The 19,589-nt window shown below is 42.3% G+C and overlaps 2 protein-coding genes and 1 pseudogene across 2 annotated transcripts; all 3 read right to left on the bottom strand.

Moving 5' to 3' along the window:
- Positions 1-5,820: 5,820 nt before the first annotated feature.
- LOC123441454 lies at positions 5,821-8,650 on the bottom strand (annotated as a pseudogene).
- A 4,457-nt stretch (positions 8,651-13,107) lies between these two features.
- Positions 13,108-13,686, bottom strand: LOC123441453. The gene has a single exon (XM_045117884.1). The coding sequence runs from the start codon at positions 13,684-13,686 to the stop codon at positions 13,108-13,110; it is 579 nt and encodes a 192-aa protein (XP_044973819.1).
- A 3,285-nt stretch (positions 13,687-16,971) lies between these two features.
- Positions 16,972-17,559, bottom strand: LOC123439467. Its single transcript, XM_045116176.1, has one exon. The coding sequence runs from the start codon at positions 17,557-17,559 to the stop codon at positions 16,972-16,974; it is 588 nt and encodes a 195-aa protein (XP_044972111.1).
- Between the last annotated feature and the right edge of the window lie 2,030 nt (positions 17,560-19,589).

The following is a 19,589-nucleotide window of genomic DNA, read 5'->3' as shown; positions in this document are numbered from 1 at the left end:
ATTTTTATTTATGAATCATAAGGTAATATTGGCATCTACTGCAAAATTTTGCAGACTATCCACTATTACTGCAAGGTCTACATCATGTCATTCTGACATATGACTACCTTCAAAGTGATTTTCATAAATATAACATAACATAAGGTAATAGAGATATGAACATCTACTGACGAAAGTCGGATTATGTTTTCTTTTACTGCGAGATCTACACCATATTGGTGATTATCTTCAAAGTGTTATCATATATAAATTGAAGTCTACACATATGGCTATAAGGCATCGGCCGTACTAAAATTTGCTCCTCTCAAGCAATTGTTGTTGTTCACTAAAATGATTTACTATCATAGTAAATTCATGCATGATTATTGCATGTTGAATGGTATTATCTACCAGTATCAATTATTCAAGCCTCTTTTTGCTTGAATATGTCATAGGGAACTACATAAATATTTGCATTTACTTGTGATTACCTTCCATTACATTGTTAAAATACATGGCAATGAAGCCTACGACAATATTTCTAATTATAGTGTCGTCCATCCATCATGACGGACCACATAATTTATGACAATGATTAAGTGTCTCAACACTTTCGCAAGGTCCACATGACATCGTGGTTATAATTTCATAGTGACTAACCAATGTTAAGCATGCAAGTCTATATGTTTTGGCAGTGACTCTAAAGTCACACACTTCCTCAAGAATGAAGTCCAAAACATTAGCAATAATTTAATCACATGTGTTATATTGAAGGATACACCCAGGTTCACCAAGGATCACCTTGACCATGATTGTTCTCAAACAAATCATTTATTTATAGATGCCACTTACTCTTAGAAGTAAATTAAATAAATGCATTAGCATTTTCAAGTAACGCATGGCTCACATTTTCAAATATAGTAAGTACATGTTAGGTGAGATTATTTATTGTAAGATGATTTACGACATGAGTCGTTGTATCCACCCGAGGTATTATTGCTACTATAACCTCACCTTCGGAATATGTGTCATGGCTATTCTCTTAATAGCTAAGTATGATCATATGTATTTCATCTCTCACCAACTTCACTTAGTTCTCAAACTAAGTACATAATGGATGAATATTTATTCACCTTGAATATTTCCCTTAAGAGGAACATGCTGCCCCGAGCACATTTGGAATGATCACCCAATAATTTTTCAAGACCTCAAGTCTATCGCAACTTACAATTTTGGTAATTATATAATCAACTTGAAGTTGAGATCTCATGATCTGACATTTTCATATGCAGATCAGGTTGAAAAGCCCTTGATACACTTTACATCTCCTTATGATGATATTACCATTTTCATGGTAAAGAAACATGTTATTTCTTAAACTCATCATATTCACCCAACGGGTGCTTCAAATATTTGCTAGCATTGAGAATACTATGCATGTCAGTGGTCAGAAAATAGAACAATGAGGCATTCAAAGTAAAGTGGAGGATAAAGACAACCAATGACATAATTACCTTTTAATTAGTAATTGATCATTTTAAAAAGATTACAAAGACAACTCTCAAGTTTGTCAAATGTGTGGTTACATGAATATCGTACCTATGATTACCAAACCCTCAAACATATGGTCAAACCACACCATGAGTTTATTAAAAGGCAAATAAGTTCATTGTGGTATTTGAAAATTTACAAACATACGACCAGAAACTATTCTGGTAAATGATGTTCTCGAATCTTCCTCAGAAGGAGAACCAAAAATATAGTGCAATAAAAGAATGATCAATTCGTTTGTGCCTATGATATGTTTGCATAACTCATTTTTTCGTAATATGGGAGACCTCATGTAATATCCCGATTATTTCCAAAATATTGTTTGCCTATAGTCGTACTACTACATGTAGTATAAATGTCAAATATCATATTTCTTGGACATTATATTTGATAATTTTTGCATGTAAGAATCAATTCATACTCAGTTTTGTTGCGTACACAATAATTTTCTAAATCTTACAAAATATTTGGTTTTAAGCCTTACAATCTAGGTTTGGGGTTGTTTAGAAAATTATTGACAATTCTATTGGTCACAACTTAACAAGTTGCAAAATTTCCTAAATCATCAGATTTTATGTGCACCACATGTGCCATAGGGGAAATTAATTTAAGGAACTCTCACCTTACAATTCTAAATGAGCCAACTCATTCTTCCTTGAACACATTCAGAAGATATGTGCATTACTCAACAATTGTGTGATATTATATAGATACTTCATGGTACTCATGAAAACATTTATAAAATGATTTCCAATGTGTCTCTTATCACACAAACCATGAATGATATAACTAAATTAATTGCTCAAATTCTCAAAGTAAGAGCAAGCTAGTTATCCTAAACAAGGGATAAATCCATTCGAATGGACAACTTCGTTGAAGTCATTTCACAAGCAATGTCTGATTATACCTAATACTTTATGTACATAGACATAATGGTTTAGTTCAATATCTTATCAAAGATAGTGAAATTAATAATATGACCAAACTTATAGAATCGTAATTTACTAGCTTCATGCTAGACAAATGCGGCATTACACACCGTAAGTATGATCTAAATCATAACAACTGCATAGCATACTATTTTCCCCTTGTAGTAATTACGTGGAAATCAACAAAGTATTTCCTATCTGCGATAATTCGGTTACATACCGATAACACCACTCCAGCATGCATCAATGGGCTCTCACAGAAATTTAGGGAACTATGTGAGGAATAACAATTTATCCGTCAATCAAAATTATTCACAGCCCGTATGCTGATTGCATCAGCAATAAGGACATTTTCAGCATTAGGGGGAGATTAGTACCACAAAGAATGCCGAGAAATAAATTAGACATGTTATTTACATTCAGTCCTTATATTCACGTACTCAAAGAATCTGAACAAGAAGTTTAGAATCACATATTTGCAACTTATTGCAAATCTGCCATATACATTTACTCATGACAAAGGTGTCACTCAAATTTATATTCCTGCAGTAAAGTGTCATAAAGAGTGGAGGTACCTGATAAACCACTCTTCTCCCCAAATGAGAGCAAGAGGGGGAGAAAATGACCACATGAGATATAATATCGCATATGCTTCCGCGGAAATAGAGGAAATCAAATCCTTAACTAGTAAATGTAATTCAACATCAAGTTGAAAGACACCTCACTGGATGCTCATCATCCAAAGCCCGACATAAATGTGCACAAATGTTTTGGTGTCGGGACATCGAAACACCTTGACTCCATTGTTGTAGGAAATCACAAGGAGTTAAAAGGAATAAATACATTTCCACAAATTTCATCGATTCCTCTAGAATCATATAACATAAGTCTACATTTGTCGACATATATTTCTTCCAAAGATTGCTAAAACCTTTTGGGCCCTGAACCAAAATCCATGGTAGAGTGCCTCTTGTGCTCATATTGGTTCACATAAAAGGAAGCAAGTACTGAAGAATAGCACTCTCTTTGCAAACGAGTGGTATTTACCACAGTAATACCTACTCCTCATAAGTATCTTCCATATGGAATACTAAAAACTTCTCATTCATAGACAAAGTCAATGAGGTGGTGAAAAAGCGAGGCTTGTAGCAAAAGGGTTCACGCAGAGACCCAAACATCGATTACGATGTAACATACCTTCTTGGTATGAGTGGAACTATGTTTCGATAATAAATACACTTGGCAGTACAAATAATATTATCCATGCAGTTAATGAATGTAGTGACTACATACTCATATGGGTCACTTGTTTCGGAATTGTATAACGAAGTCCCTCAAGGGCTTACAATTCCAAATCCAAAATAAATCGCAACATATTTGTGTAAAATTTCAGAAGTCACTCTATGGCTCGAAATAGTCGGAAATCATATGTACTACCGACTAAGTGACTTTCTTCTTCCGAAGGATTACTCAAAGAATGATGATTGTTTATGTGTTAACAAAGGAATCCCAAATTTGAATTCCTTATATCACCTCAGTGTATATCGATGATTTCATCATCAATATCTCTACAAGACCTAAACATACACAAAATCATCTCAAGACGGAAAATTTGGATTTAACCAAAATTAGCTTAATTTTACAACTTGAGCATTCTATCAAGAATTAGTATCAGTCTACATATATCCAAAAAACATATACGAGAAGTTCTGTGCGAATATATCATAACAACAAAAGACATGTATGGTCATACTACCTTTGATAAGGTACAAATCCATTCATACCTAGGGGTGATAATGAAGTGATACTAGGACCTAAAGTTCTATATATCACTAATGTCAAAGCACTCATATACTTGCAAACTACGTCAGGCCTGACACTATATTTGCTATCTTTATTCAGAGTGCAACCCCCAACAAAAGGTATATGGTTGATATAAGTAATATCATCTTATATTTGAAGATTACAGTAAATCTTGGATATTTCCATCAGGAAATAGAAGATATGACCATGATATGATGTAATGATATTGGCTCTTTATTTGATCCCAACGATGCCATATCAATGACTGAATTTGCTGGAATAGCCTTCACATGGAAGTCATATAAATGGATTTTAGTGGTTATTTCCAGTTATCATTCTAACATAATTGCTTTATCTAAAGGCAGTACAAAATATGCATAACTTAGTAGAATGGTTAACCACACTCAAAATCATGTGGTTGAGATTCATCAGAATCACATAACTTGATTTATCAAGATACTTCCACTTGTGTTACTCAATACCTATAGGTTATATGAAGAGCAATATCATAAATCACATTGCTCGGAAATTACTTAGCCTCGCGGATTATAGAAAAGTGAGGAAATAATTTGCAAACAAACTATTGTTATAATCCAACAGATTATACACAATCTCATGTTCATGTCAATGGAATTGATATGAGACATCCTTCATATTTGCAAAGTTCAGGGGGAGTAATCTCCCAAACTATAACCTATTAACAATCATCAGATGCATATATTGTACTCTTTTTCCCTTGATGAGTTTTCCCTATTGGTTTCTCATAAAAGGTTTTTAACGAGACAATATAAACACAAGTGTCTTTATATGTCATATCATTTTCTCCTTGTATTTTTCCCATTGGGTTTTAAAGGAGTTTTCAATGGCATGTTAGATGCACTCTTTTCCTTTATGAGTTTTCTCCCGTAGTTTCTCATAATGGTTTTTAATGAGGTAATACCTTCTCAAAGATCATATGTCATACTTTTTATTTTCCCTATTGGGGTTTTTAAAGGAAGTACTCAAGACATATCAATTGTTCTCTAAACTCACCAATGAGTTTTCTCCTTCTTCAAAGGTTTTTCTCATATGAGTTATCAAGAGACAATAATCATTATATGTTGCATCATTTTCTCCTTATTATTTTTCCCATTGGGTTTAAAGGAGTTTTAGCAACATATCTACACTATTCTCCCCATATTTTTCCCACAGGATTTTTGGTGGAGACTTTAAAGATTATACAAGGATTTCTCAAGATGGAATCATGAACATTCTCAAGGACAAAGTTATTTATAAAGAAGTCCTTATCAAGAAGATGGCTATTTACAAGATCAAGAATTGATTAGGGGGAGTGTTAGAAATAATTAATATGTATTAATTATGTAATTAATCAATACTATGTCAGTTGTTCATTTGGCAACCGCCCCTTTTGTAAACCGCCATGTACTGGATATAAATATCCCCAGTTTTCATCAATGAGAGATTACTGTTCATTCCAATCATTCGCTTCCCCTCTCTCTCGTTTATTATTAACAAAACCAAGGAAAAGAAAACTTTTAGCGTGCCATTCTGTAGTGAGTAGTGGAAGAGGCATTTATTAACCTCTGACGTGGTCTATGTACGCATACAACTTAATTAATTGGCGTCACCTGTTAAGAAGTTAACCCTGCTTCTCATTTTTCCTCATTTTCAGATAATCGTACAGATTCTATCGACGTCGACTGTCTCCTTGCAGAACCTTCAGAGGACAGAGCATAGTATATCAGCGAATGCATTTGGTCATCCAACACTTTTTGTATGGATCACAGACATCGGACAGATGTAAGAACTTGGACGTAGCTAGGAGACTAATATGAGTAGCAATTCATCCTACTCAATGACAACATACCCTTGTCACAACAATGCAAACTGAAGGGAAACAAAGCAAAGGAGGTGGCACAAGCATTCTGATAATTATGACAAAACATTAACAATGTAACACGAACTTCGCTAACAACATTCTGTTAGAAATTTGCATATACTCGTATATACATAGTGAAGCGCATGAGAGAATCTTCCGAATGAAACCATAAAAGGAATACTTGATGGCAATTTATTATGTCTAACAATTGACCCATTTTGTATTTCTAAGGCCATTATAAGTCTTGAAAATATTTAAAAAAACATGATTACTATAATGCCGCATATTTCAAAGGCCAATGCATGTCTTGAAAACATTAAAAAAAATGATTACTAGGTACAAGAGAAAAGGCTATGTTTACTATGAGTTCCTGCAAACAGCTTCTAAGAAACATGTTACATCATACAATTCAAGGAGCCACATGAAATCCATGGAAGGACCTGACTGTGACAAATCACTTATATAGTCATGCAAACAAAATTCTTGTAAGTAGAAGTGTCTAAGTTAGAACTCGCTGAAAGCGACAGTCCTATGCATCTTTGTTTTTTTGAGCTGCAAACCCATCCATCTAACAACAGTCCTATCAATTAGCAACAAGCAAGCACTCCTAAAAACCTTTATAAGTTGAGAACACATGGGCCGTCAGCAGCCATGCATAGCCTAGCAATCCTATCAATTAGAACATGCAAGCATCAATCAATGAAGAACTACAGGACTGGGCAATTCACATGTCCATGACATACTTATGTTGTATACAATGTCTTGCATTTACTGAGAAAAACATGTACAATGACATGTGACGAAGCTGTGTAAACATCACTAAGCTTATTGACAGACACAGAACAGAAAAAAAACTGAATATATAAACACCAATTTAAGCATATAAAAATGGAAACCCGTGCAAACATCAATTTAAGCATAAAAATGTACATAGGGCATATGCTTAGGCAATTTTTGTGTGGAATGCATAATGTGTACCAGATCTTGTTCAGTAAATACTCCTACATAGTAAGCCATATATACACCTCACACAGAGATAAGATCATGTACATAATCAAACAGGAGTAATTTCCTAGCTGCAGCATCATTAAACACAAGGTAAGCTATATACTTCATCCCTTCCAAAATTCTTGTCTTAGATTTGTTTAAATATGATCTATTCACGTTTTAGTATTTAAATACATCCATTTATAGACAAACTTAAGACAAGAATTTTGGGACGGAGGGAGTATTAAACATTTGCATCTGTTCTCGGCAACGAGCCAACGACTGAACTGTTAGCCCTTTCATAATGCCACAGAAACGAACCATTTCCAATCAATAACGAGGATCAACGAGAGCAGGCAGTAGAATTAGCACACACCTGAGCAGAGAGTGAGATCCGGTGACAGCTGCCAGGCGTGAACGAAGCGGGAAGCAACGTCTTCGCGCGGCGGCTCATCAACCAGCTCGTAGACCTCGCACCCGACGACCTTGCGAGCACGCACGTCGACGCCGATCCGGTGCTCGTCCAGGAAGAAGTAGACCACGTCGGGGTTGGTGGGATGGATGAGCGCGAGCACGGGGATCTTCCTCGGCAGACCGGTGGCCTGGTATGTGGCGTCGTTGCAGATCTCGGCGAAGGTGGCCTCGTACTCCAGCGTCCACTCGGTGGAGTACGGCGGATAGTCGGCGAGCGTCCACACGCTGATCTGTGCTGCCCCGTTGCTGCTGCGGTTGCGGTACATGTCGACGAACCGCAGCTTGCCGGCGCTGACGCCCACGCAGCGGTACATGTCGACGAACCGCAGCTTGCCGGCGCTTGAGCGCCTTGCCCTCCGGGAGCTTGACACGGGTGAGGACGGGGTCGTCGGCAAAGGGGTCGCAGGTGACGAGGCAGCAGGAGAGGTCGACCCACCAGAGCATCCCGTAGCAGGAAACGACGCCGTCGGAGCTGGGATTGCGGGCCGGAAGCGGGTAGGCGACGCTCTCCCTGACCCACTCCTCGACCTTGGACGAGAAGCGCAAGAGGTCGGCCGTGTTGCCGCCGAGGATGGGCTGGAGCTCGGCGACCATGTAGCCGTCGCCGTCGGGGTAGGCGATGAGGCCGAGGTCGCCCTTGTACGCGACGAGCTCGGGCGTGGGGAGCGGCAGCGCGGAGCCGGCGGCGGCGTCGAGCACGAAGTAGCCCGCGAGGAACGGGAGCCAGCCGAACTGCCGGTAGCCGGGCTTGTCGATCACGGTGGGGCCCGTGGCGCGGCCCTGGTCGGCGTGGATGAGGAGGAGGCCCGCGGCGGAGTCGGCGGCGAGGACGCAGGGGAAGCTGGCGCGGGTGGGGCGGGACGGGAAGATGCGCGGCGGGATGGTGAGGAGCGCGACGCGCGGGGGCGGGAGCAGCGCCAGGGAGAAGTCGGCGGCGCCCGGGCCCGGCGGGAGGGCGGAGGCGGCGTCGATCGGCCTCCGAGAGCACCCGCGGCACGCTGCCCAGGATGGCCCACGCCGGCGGGGGCGACGCGGCGGCCGACACCATCTAGGTCTAGCTACGCTACGCTAGGCTGGCTCGGCGCTGCGTTGGTGGTGGTGACTGGTGAGGTGTGGAGTGGCGTGCCCCGGTAGGCAACGGGGGCAGGGTTGTATGGTGGTGTGTTCGGGCTTGGGGCCAAGCACTGGACGGAAGGCACGGCCGTGCGAACTGTGGAGTGAACCGGATCGCGCTCGACGGGTGAGATCTGAGATTAGGGGGGCAAACGCCACGCGTCGCCTTTGGAACGTGCAGTACACCTGGTGCCGATCGACTGTTGGAGGCTTGGAGCAGCATAAAAAGTCGTAGGCTAGCGCGCGGCTACAGCTAACAAAGAAAATACTCGCTCAGTTACATAATGTAGTGTGCCCGTAGTTACATAGGAGTAGATTCAGTATGATATGATACCCAAGTTAAAAGACATTTTAGAGATTGTACTATAAACTACAGACGGATGTATATAGACATATTTTAGAGTATAGATTTACCCATTTTGCTCCGTATGTAGTCTTCTAATGAAATCCCTAAAATGTCTTATATTTTGAAACGGAGGGAGTACTAACTAGCACAATGTCCGTGCGTTGCTACAAAACTATAAAATACGAGGAGTTAGTTCACTGGCTTACGAAAATATTAAAATACGATGACGCCGTATGGAATTTGCTTGCCTTTCGCTATTAAAAAGATCAAAAAAACCACAAAAAATCACACGTCAGGCAATGGAGAATCTTAAGCGACCATGGTCCTTTTCAAACACAACATTTCGAATGTTGAAACATATGAGAATAGAGAATGGTACTGCACAAGGTCGTGGATCAGGTAGGAGAATAAGGTCTATCATCATTTTTAAATTAGAATGTGTTCACTCTCTTGCTCCGTGAAATAAAACTGAAATAACTTGGCTGGATAAAAAACAAAAAAGCAAAACAAGAGCATTATATTGAGTTGAAGTCGTATTTCTGCATTTGTTATTTGTGCCCAAGTGTTAGCCTCACATGAATAGTAATGTACTCCCTTCGTCCGGAAATACTTGTCCTAGAAATAGATATAATAAATGTATCTATAACTAAAATAAGTCTAGATACATTCATCTCTAGGACAAGTATTTCCGGACGGAGGGAGTATTGTTTATTTATGTTTGATCCCACATGTGAGCACAAATACATTTATTTATTTATGTTCATGAAAGGTTACTATTCTCAATATGGATAGGATGCATTTGTTTATTTATGAAGGTGGTTGGTTCCACATGTGAACTCACCACCAACTTCAACCTTTACAAGTAGGAAAGATTAGTAGTTTACAATATAATATAGCTTTGATGTAGTGGGTTTTAAAGGTTGTGTTATTTTGTTATTGAACGCCTTTCTTCCTTGATATTTTATTTAGTTGGTTTCCCTTGATATTAATTAGCCTCCCTTTACATGTGAAATTGGTTTGTTTTTCTTTGTTCACTTCTTCATGAAATTTACTTTCTTTTCTTCGTTGGTGTTCAATAATACCTTTTGGTTGCATAGCTTATCCTTGGTTACATCCGTAATTTGGATATATACATTTTTCATACGCGAAATATATATTACTTAAATTTGCATACAATACTTTGATTGCAACAATTTTTGTTTATGGTTCAGGATCGCTTAGTATCTCAATCTGATAGAGTGATTTCATTATCAGTTCACGTTCTTCTAAAAAACATGTCCTTCTAAAAATTAAATTAGCATTTGACGTCTCTACCTTATTTCTAGCGTAATTTCACATCTCTACCGGTATGTAGCGTGCTCATGTACAAGCATGCATGTGTTTTTTAGACAAATGTTCATGTATGTTTTTGTTAGACAAATGAGCATGTATGTGACCATAGGGGGATACATCTGGTGCACTCGAGCAATGAGTGCTACCGATGCACCGGTTGCCCATTGCACATTAGAAAGTATTCAAAAAATCCAGAAAACATTTAGTGCATTGACACAACATCAACGTATGGTTTCATAAAAATTTAAATCAAAATTCAAAATATTGCTACGGATACAAAAATGACAAATTTGACACTGAATAGTACATAGCACAAATTGGGCTTCGGTTTTGGCCCATTAGCACATTGATGTCAAATCTGCCATTATTATTTATCTCAAGCAATGTTTTCAATTTTGATTTAAATTTTTGTGACAACTTATTTGATGTTGTCTCAATGCACTAAAAAAATCTCAATTTTTCAAACATTTTTGAATATCCAACGGGTTACGGTGCACCGGTAGCATCAATTGCCCCGCTGCACAAGATATGTTTCCACCATAGTAGTCAAGCACCTGGCATTCACGGGCATGAGATTTTTTTCTATTGCTATACGCGTGCACCGTATATTCTTTGATAATTGGGTCGATCTCGCTAAAAATCGATAAGACTGGGTGTCTCATTTTCAGCCAACTTTCCTAATTCGTGTGGAAACCAACTAAGACTATCTTTTTTGCCAGGTAGAAAAAGAAGCGACTGGAACAAGAAAAGAATCATGCACCTGACCTATAGGTACTCCCAAAGCATACAACCCAGAAACAACAATCCAAGCACCTATTCGATGCCTACCTCTTTTGCCGGGCTGTGGTTTTCATTCCCAATGCTCTATCTTATACATGTGCTAAGACTATCATGCATGTAAAAAATTCAATGTGGCAAGATAATTAAGAAGAGATGAAGAGATGAGTTTGACGACCCCAGAAAGAAACAATGTTAAGTGCGTGAGCCTAGATAAAACACTTAAATGAAGAAACTTCATCAATACATGAAAGAGTTTAGTTGCTAAATCATTCAATAAATAGAGTTTAGCTACAACAAGTTTAAGCATATATGCATTGGAGTTTAAGTTGTTAAAGTTTTTAATGTGCTTATCACCTTATTTAAGCCCTAGTGCATTGAAAAAGGCCAAAAGGATATTATGCTTGGAAACGACAATGCAATCAGGCCCTATTACTGCTTCAATAACACTCACGATTCAATGTTGGTTTTATGGCTCTTTCCGTCAAAGAGATAAGAGTTGAACTTCATTTGTTGCACGAAAGTGGTTTTTCTACACCCACCTCGATGCACCCACGGTGCACCCACGCAAGAAAATATAGCAAAATGTTTCAAAAAAATCTGAAACTTTGTCGTAATGACCTTCAACAAATCTTATGAACACCTACAAAGTTTGGTGGTCAAATAAAATTTGGAAAGGTCTGTAAAAAAAGACAAAATCAATGAAAATTAGTAAAAATGTACGTGCGCTGTTTGAGCAGATTTTGTAATTTTGTGTTTTTTGTATAGAGTTCTTTGAGTTTTATTTGACCATCAAACTTTGTAGGTGCCCATAACATTTCTGTAAGATCATTTTAATAAAGTTTCAGATTTTTTTTGAAATGTTTTGCTACGTTTTCTTGGGTGGATGCACCATGGGTGCACCGAGAACGACTTTCCCTTTTCCGTTTGTTGCACTAGTATAGTCGTTTGTAGTAGTGCATTTACCTGTCAGAGCAGGTTTTGCCATCTTTTGTGAATATGAATCAAAAAAGTTCTGATGCTCACCACACGATTAATGATGATCCATCCACCATGTAACAGACAAAACGGATTGGGTTTAAAGATTTTAGAAACAAGTTGCAGTAGTGTTCTCAGTTGTACTTAAATGATCAAGAATCTAACTGATCAAGACTATCTTGGTTGAGTCGATTGACTTGTTCGTCTACAAAGTACAAACTGAAACTATATATAGTAGTACATCGCAATGCCTGATGACAAATCTAAACAGATCGATGCGCCGACTGCATTGAATCTTTCAGCAATTCGTCTACAAACTGATACTATAGTACTGTACTTCGTAATCACAGATCGACAGTAGCATCTAAACTTTGATCGACGGAAAACCGAAATGTTTGTACTCCAATAACACTTGGTGATTTGACTGTTGGGTTGCATGCCTTTTTTTACATCAGCAACCTCAACTTCATTTGTTGCACTAGCATTCTATAATACATTTGGGATGATGCGTGCATGCACCTGCAATGCAAACAAGTTTTGGCATCTGTGGCTAAGAATCTGTGATGGACCAACTTTAATTTTGATGTAAACAAATTTTGTAGCTAACAAGTTGCAGAAGCTACAAACTGCATCTAACTGATCAAGATTCAAGAGATTGAGCACTACCAATCAATCAATCAAACAAACAAACTGTGTCTAACTGTATCTAACTAACTGATCAAGATTCAAGAGAAGCTTGAGTCGACCGACTTGATCCACCGATGGAGCATTACATGGAATCTTTGAGCGCAAACAGAAATTATAGCAGCGCCTCGTAATCACAGATCGACATAGCAATTAGCACCTGAATCTTGATTGACGGAAAACCAACACCGAGGAGAGGTTAACTCCTTCCTGCAGCGAACATGTTGGTGAAGAAAACAGACGAGAGGTTGGTGCTTCGCCGCCGGCGACCCCTATCAGCCATGCAGAAGCCTCCTGGCGTCGTTGTACTCGACGCCGATGGCCGGGCGTATCTTCCCCACGGAGGCCTCCGCCATGTCCAGATTGACGATCGCGCGGCGCAGGAGCAGCTCGGCCGCGGGCGCCCAGGCGCGAGCGACCGCTTGCGGCGACGGCGGCCTGAGCATGCGGTGGAAGACGCTGAGGGCCGCATGGCCGTACGACTTGGCGGTGCCCAGGCACCGTATCGCCATCTCCGCGTGGCGGGCCGCGGTGGCGTGCTGGAGCCGCCACGGCGTGTCGGGCTGGAGCCCCATGCGGCGGACGCAGACGGAGAAGACGCTACCCCGCACGGCGTGGAACCTGGTGATGCTCTTGATCCGGGTGAGGGCGAGGTCGATGGAATCGCCGCCTGCTGAAGCGCCCTGGCCGGCGTTGGGCGTAGGGTGCACGCCCTGGCCGATTCCGCGGCACTCCTCGGCGGCCAGGCGGTACTGCTGGATGGCGCCAGCGACGGCCTCCGCTACACCATTGGTCTCGGTGTAGGCGAAGCTGTCAAACGCCGCCGCCAACGCCAGATTCATCCACTCCGCCATCGCCGGCGTCGGTCGGTGCGCTCTCGCCCCCTCTCTACGCTGTTAATAGGAGGAGACGTGACGTGAGGCGATTTGTTATTTTTACCGCCGGCGAGGTGGATTCTGGAGACGGTGGGGTAAATAAGCCGTTACAATGTGGGGCCCGTCAGCAGGACGGACCCACGTGTCAGTGAAACTCTCGTTGTCACGCAGAATCGTCTCGCTCCCATGTCAGGATCCATCGCGGGGGCACAGGTACAGCGAGCTAACGCAGCTTCTGACCCACTGAAACCTCGGTCCCGCGTAAGACGGGCCCGGCTGTCAGCGAAGACGTTGTGTCATGGCACTGGTAGGTCGACTAAGTTGGGGGCCGTCTGCCCATGCCAGGCTGGCTATTCCAGCCAGCAGGACGAAGAGGGGAGAAAGAAAAAAAAGAAAGAAAGAAGGAAGGAAGAGTGAAATGGCGCTACTCCCTCCTTTCTAAATATAAGTTTTTTTAGTTTACTTAAAAAACTACATACGAATGTATATAGACATACATCGTAGTATAGAATCACTCATTTTATTTTGTATGTAGTCCTCTAGTAAAATTTCTATTAAGACTTATATTTAGGTATGGAGAGAGTAATAATGAGTAAGGCCCATGGTGCGAGCACAACGTATCCAGAGGTATTTTAATGTTCGTGCTATGCAGGTTAACTAGTTTATACAGGTAATCAAACAACTCATTTTCTTTTCGTATAGGCCTGAGAGAGATATATGCGGGTAACCTAACGCGTTCGCACTGACTATGTAGAGAAAACATTTGCGATATTAGGGACCATGAAATACTTCCAGGCAGCATGTTGACATTGAGATTCCTAGCAACAGAAACTATGTCATGCCATCGATCAACAGTATCACCAAAACTTCTACGGCACAAAGGAATCTCAAAGCCAGCCAAGCTAAATTCTCGTTGGATGCAATGTTACATTTGACAGATGTTAAACAACATATGAAACTTATCTTTCAAAGCGATATCAGAATGCTATGAATCAAGCCAAAGTCTAACAAGATCATCATTATTCAGATTAACTTTTCTTCAGCAAAATAGACATCTCTAACTTTGAAGATGGCTTTCAAGCATGGTGAAATGGAAAAGCGCGGGCTAACAGTAGCAAAAGATTTTATTGCGTAAACAAAGAGCATGTACAATCTGTTTCTAACGACCATGTTTAGTGTTTATTTTTTACTATCATTTAAATAGGAAGTTGATGTTCTGTTTAAGAAGGTCTCAAATAACTAAGCCGTCATTTTTTCTAGATCGACAGGTTCTTAGCCATTTTACCATTTGATACCTTCTTAAATATGGGATCCTAAGCTAGATGTCTTGCAATGACGATAACAAGGACACATAAGAATACACGTGGAAGAGTACTACTTTTGTGTGATTTTTCATACCTAAAGAGTACAATTACAAGAACTTGCACTAGTTTGCACTTGTTCTTGTACAATGTGGAAAAGTCTAACTTTTTTGTGCTTTTTTTATAAGTTTTGCACATGGTACGGAAGAGTACATGTTTTTATTTGTTTAAAGAAATCATTGTATTTCTTCTTTTCGGTATTACCAGTGTCCTTTATTCATTCGTCCTTACAATAATTTAGGTACATGTTTTTCTTTTAGGTGATATTCCAATTTCACTACTCTTTTAGTTGAAATTATATTTTTGAATGACATAAATTTATTTTTTATGTTTTTATATGTCTTTGTTCACTAGTAAGAAAAAAGTGAGCAGACAAAAAAAATCTTCTAATTTTCTCGCTCGTGCTAATAGCTCCTCTTGTTTCTTTGTTGGTTAGTCATCTTTTTCGCAGTTGAATTTCTCATATATTTATGCATGTAGCAGCGGTTTGATCCTGCAATCGTGTGACAGTACATAAATTTGTTTATGAACTTTGCAATTCATTTTTATTATATAAAACTAAATCATATTTTCTCCGTCTTAAAATAAGTGTTGTTGCTTTAGTATTAAATTTGAACTAATTTAGAATTGAATTTGCGACACTTATTTTCGAAGGGAGGGAGTAGTAGTTATTAAGGTTGCACTAGCTCTTGCAGACTATCAATTACCTCAATTCATTCATCCTCAGAACATATTTTTTATGGTTTGTTTCTGGTAAGGTCATTTTTATGATTCTTTTTTCTTTAGTTGAAATTTTATTTTTTGAATGACATCAGTTTTTATTTTTGTTAATCCTTTATGTTTAGGTATGTCTTTGTTTACTAATAATAAAAATGACTACAATGAATTTTTTTTTTACTCACTCGTGTTATGGTTCTTCATGTTTTTAGTTGCTTAGTCGACTTTTGGGGCGATTCTGATGCGGCAGCGGTTTGATGCTACAATCATTTGACACTACTTAAATTTTTTATGAACTTAAAATGAAATTCATTTGCAGTCAATATAATTAAATAATAGTAATAATTATTAAATTTGCACTAGTTTACACTTGTTCTTGCACACTATGCAAGAGTACAAGTTTTGTTCATGGTTTGGAAGAGTGATTTTTTTATTTTCTTTCTTCTTTTACATTATACCAATGCCCTTAATTAAATTTTTTTAAAAATCGTGTAAAACTACAGTTCATGGTTCTGATCACAAATCTAAACTGATTGATGCGCCGACTTCATTGAATCTTTGAGCATTTCGTCTACAAGCTGATACTACAGTACGTTGTAGTCACAGATCGACATATAGCATCTAAACTTTGATCGACGGAAAGCCGAAAATGTTTGTACACCAATAACACTTGGTGATTCGACTGTTGGTTGTATGCCTCTTTACATCAGCAACCTGAACTTCATTTGTTGCACTAGCATACTATAGTACATTCGGGATGATGCACCTGCAATGCAAACAAGTTTTGCCATCTGTGGCTAAGAATCTGTGATGGATCAACTTTAATTTTGATGAATCCATCATGTAGCTAACACAAGCTATTGGGTTTAAGATTGTAGAAACAAGTTGCAGCAGCTACAAACTGTATCTCATTAACTGATCAAGATTCTAGAGATTTAGTACTACCAATCAACAAGAAGAGATGTTCTCAACTGTATCTAACTAACTGATCAAGATTCAAGAGATCCACCGATCGAGCATTATATCGAATCTTTGAGCGCAAACTGAAACTACAGTAATCACGGATCGACATAGCAATTTGAACCTGAAGCTTGATCGACGGAAAAGAAGTCAACTCCTTCCTGCAGCGAATATGTTGGTGAAGAAAACAGAAGAAAGATTGGTGCTTCGCCGCCGGCGTCCCCTATCAGCCATGCAGAAGCCTCCGGGCGTCGTTGTACTCGACGACGATGGCCGGGCGTATCTGTCCCACGGAGACCTCCGCCATGGCCAGATTCTTGATTGCGCGGCGCAGGAGCTGCACGGCCGCGGGCGCCCACGCGCGGGCGACCGCTTGCGGCGACGGCGGCCTGAGCATGCGCTCGAAGACGCGGACGGCCGCATGGCCGTGCGACTTGGCGGAACGCAGCGACAGCATCGCCGTCTCCGCGTGGCGGGCCTCGTCGGCGTGGTAGAACTGCCACATGTACCACAGCGCGTTGCCCTGGAGCCCGATCCGCCGGACGCAGAGCGAGAAGACGCTGCCCCGCACGGCGTGGAACCTGCTGATGCTCTTGATCCGGTCGATGGCGAGGTCGACGAAGTCGCCGCCTGCTGAAGCGCGCTCGCCGGCGTTGGGCGTCGGGTGCACGCCCTGGCCGAATCCGCGGCACTCCTCGGCGGCCAGGCGGTACTGCTGGATGGCGCTAGCGATGGTCTCCGCTACACCATTGGTCACGGTGTTGGCGAAGCTTTCATCCGCCGCTGCCAAGGCCAGATTCCTCCACTCCTCCATCGCCGGCGTCGGTGACGTGAGGCGATTTGTTACTGCCTCTTTGTCGGTTGAGCCTGCTATTTCTACCGCCGGCGAGGTGGATTCTCGAGACGGTGGGGTAAATAAGCCGTTACGATGTGGGGCCCGTCAGCAGGAAGGACCCCACGAGTCAGTGAAACTCTCGTTCTCACGCAGAATCGTCTCGCTCCCACGTCAGGGTCAATAACGGGGGCACAAGTACAGCCAGCTAACGAAGCTTCTGATTCACTGAAACCCCGGTCCCGCGTAAGACGGGCCCGCAGGTCAGCGAAGATGTTGTGTCATGGCACTGGTAGGTCGACTAAGTTGGGGGGCATCTGCCAGGCTGGCTATTTCAGCCAGCAGGACGAAGAGGGGAGAAAGAAAAAAAGAAAGAAAGAATGAAGAGTGAGCACAATGTCGTCGCCGCGCGTATCCACAAGTGTTTTAATGTTCGAGCTGTTAGAATACTTGTACAAGTGAATGTCCATGTATGTATAGATCCTTAATTCTAGGATGACGGTATGCGTGTCTATTTTGTACGGGTGAGTGTATCTCTTGTATATAAGTGTACCATTGCCACAAATCAATATAAGGTAAACATAATCTTTTCAACTTGGTATCAAGTAGACAGACACCAGGCTACCCCTCATGGATGCGCCAGCCTCCTCCCCTGCAACCGGCACCGCCACCACCGACGGCTCCTCCCCGGCCCCTCTACTCTCCACCACACCGGCCGCCCCCGTCACCTCTGCCGCCTCCGCGGCCTCTTCTGCAACCTGTATCATCGCCTCTCACCCGTTCGTCTTCCAAACGACTGCCTCCTCCCTGGCGACTGGATCTGTCGCTCCTCGGTCGACCTTCGCACCCCTCTTCTCCTCCACGCCTCCGGCCGCCCCTCCGCCGCCCCGACACCCCATTTTCAATGACCACATAACCAACCACATCAAGTTCCTCCTCAATCATGCCGATCGCAATTATCACAAGTGGAAGTCCTTCTTCCTCATGGTTCTCATCCGCTATGGCGTCACCTATCTCCTCGATCACCCACCTCCTCCCAACGCCGACGCTCAGTACCTTGAGCTCGACGCCCACGTCGCCTTATGGCTCTACGCCACCCTCGCCGACTCCATGGTGGATCATGTCGTTGGTGCCACAACCTCCTTTGCCATCTGGAAGAAGATCCAGGATTACTTCCTCTCCAATCACGCCGCGCGCTTCATGATCCTCAATCGCCAATATCGCAATCTCAAACAGGGTGACCTCCCTGTTCCGGAGTATGCCCGCCGCATGAAGCTTCTCACGGATGGCCTTGCCGATATCGATCACCCTGTTTCTGAGATTGATCTCACCACGCAGTTCCTACATGGCCTCAACAAGCGCCTCGACACCATTCGCGTCGTCCTTGGCGACCAGGCGCTCCCCTTCGACGTCGTCCTCTCCCGGGTTACTCTCGCTGAGGAGTACATGACTCGGCGCGCGGCCGAGGAGGGCGCCTCGGCGTTCGCGATCCACGACGGTGGTTCATCCTGCTCCAACAACTCTGGCGGCGGTGGCCGTGGTCAGGGCGATCGGTCCAACGATCGCGGCTATGATCGCTCCCAGAGCGCACCGCATCCACCTTCCCCGGCTCGTCGTGGCGACCGCAACGGTGACGGTGGTGACCGTGGTCGCGGCCGCGGCCGCGGTCATGGAACGGGTCGTGGCCGCGCTCCCGCTCCTGCCCCGCCTACGGCTCCATTCACCGGCTACTTCACTCCGTATGGCATGGTTGTCCCTGCCCCGCGTCCCGGTTGGGTTCCACCCAACGCTGCCGGTGTTCTCGGGCCTCGCCCGGGACCTCACGCCCACGCCTACCCGATCCAGCATACGGTGCCCCAGCCGCCTGCCACTCACTACCCGTCGGCGCTCTACTACCCGACACCGCCGCCATCATGGGATCACGTCGCCATGCTGAATGCCGCCCATAGTCACGGTGCTCCTTCGGCCGCCCACCACCCGAATGGTTCCTTGACAGTGGTGCTTCCTCCCAC

This window comes from Hordeum vulgare, chromosome 3H, assembly GCF_904849725.1.
Source record: "Hordeum vulgare subsp. vulgare chromosome 3H, MorexV3_pseudomolecules_assembly, whole genome shotgun sequence".
In the NCBI taxonomy this organism is placed as follows: domain Eukaryota; kingdom Viridiplantae; phylum Streptophyta; class Magnoliopsida; order Poales; family Poaceae; genus Hordeum; species Hordeum vulgare.
This window is presented reverse-complemented; position numbering and strand designations above follow the sequence as displayed.

Excerpts from the sequence above, each read along its gene's own strand:
- LOC123441453 (XM_045117884.1), bottom strand. The coding sequence starts at position 13,686 with ATGGCGGAGTGGATGAATCTGGCGTTGGCGGCGGCGTTTGACAGCTTC.
- LOC123439467 (XM_045116176.1), bottom strand. The coding sequence starts at position 17,559 with ATGGAGGAGTGGAGGAATCTGGCCTTGGCAGCGGCGGATGAAAGCTTC.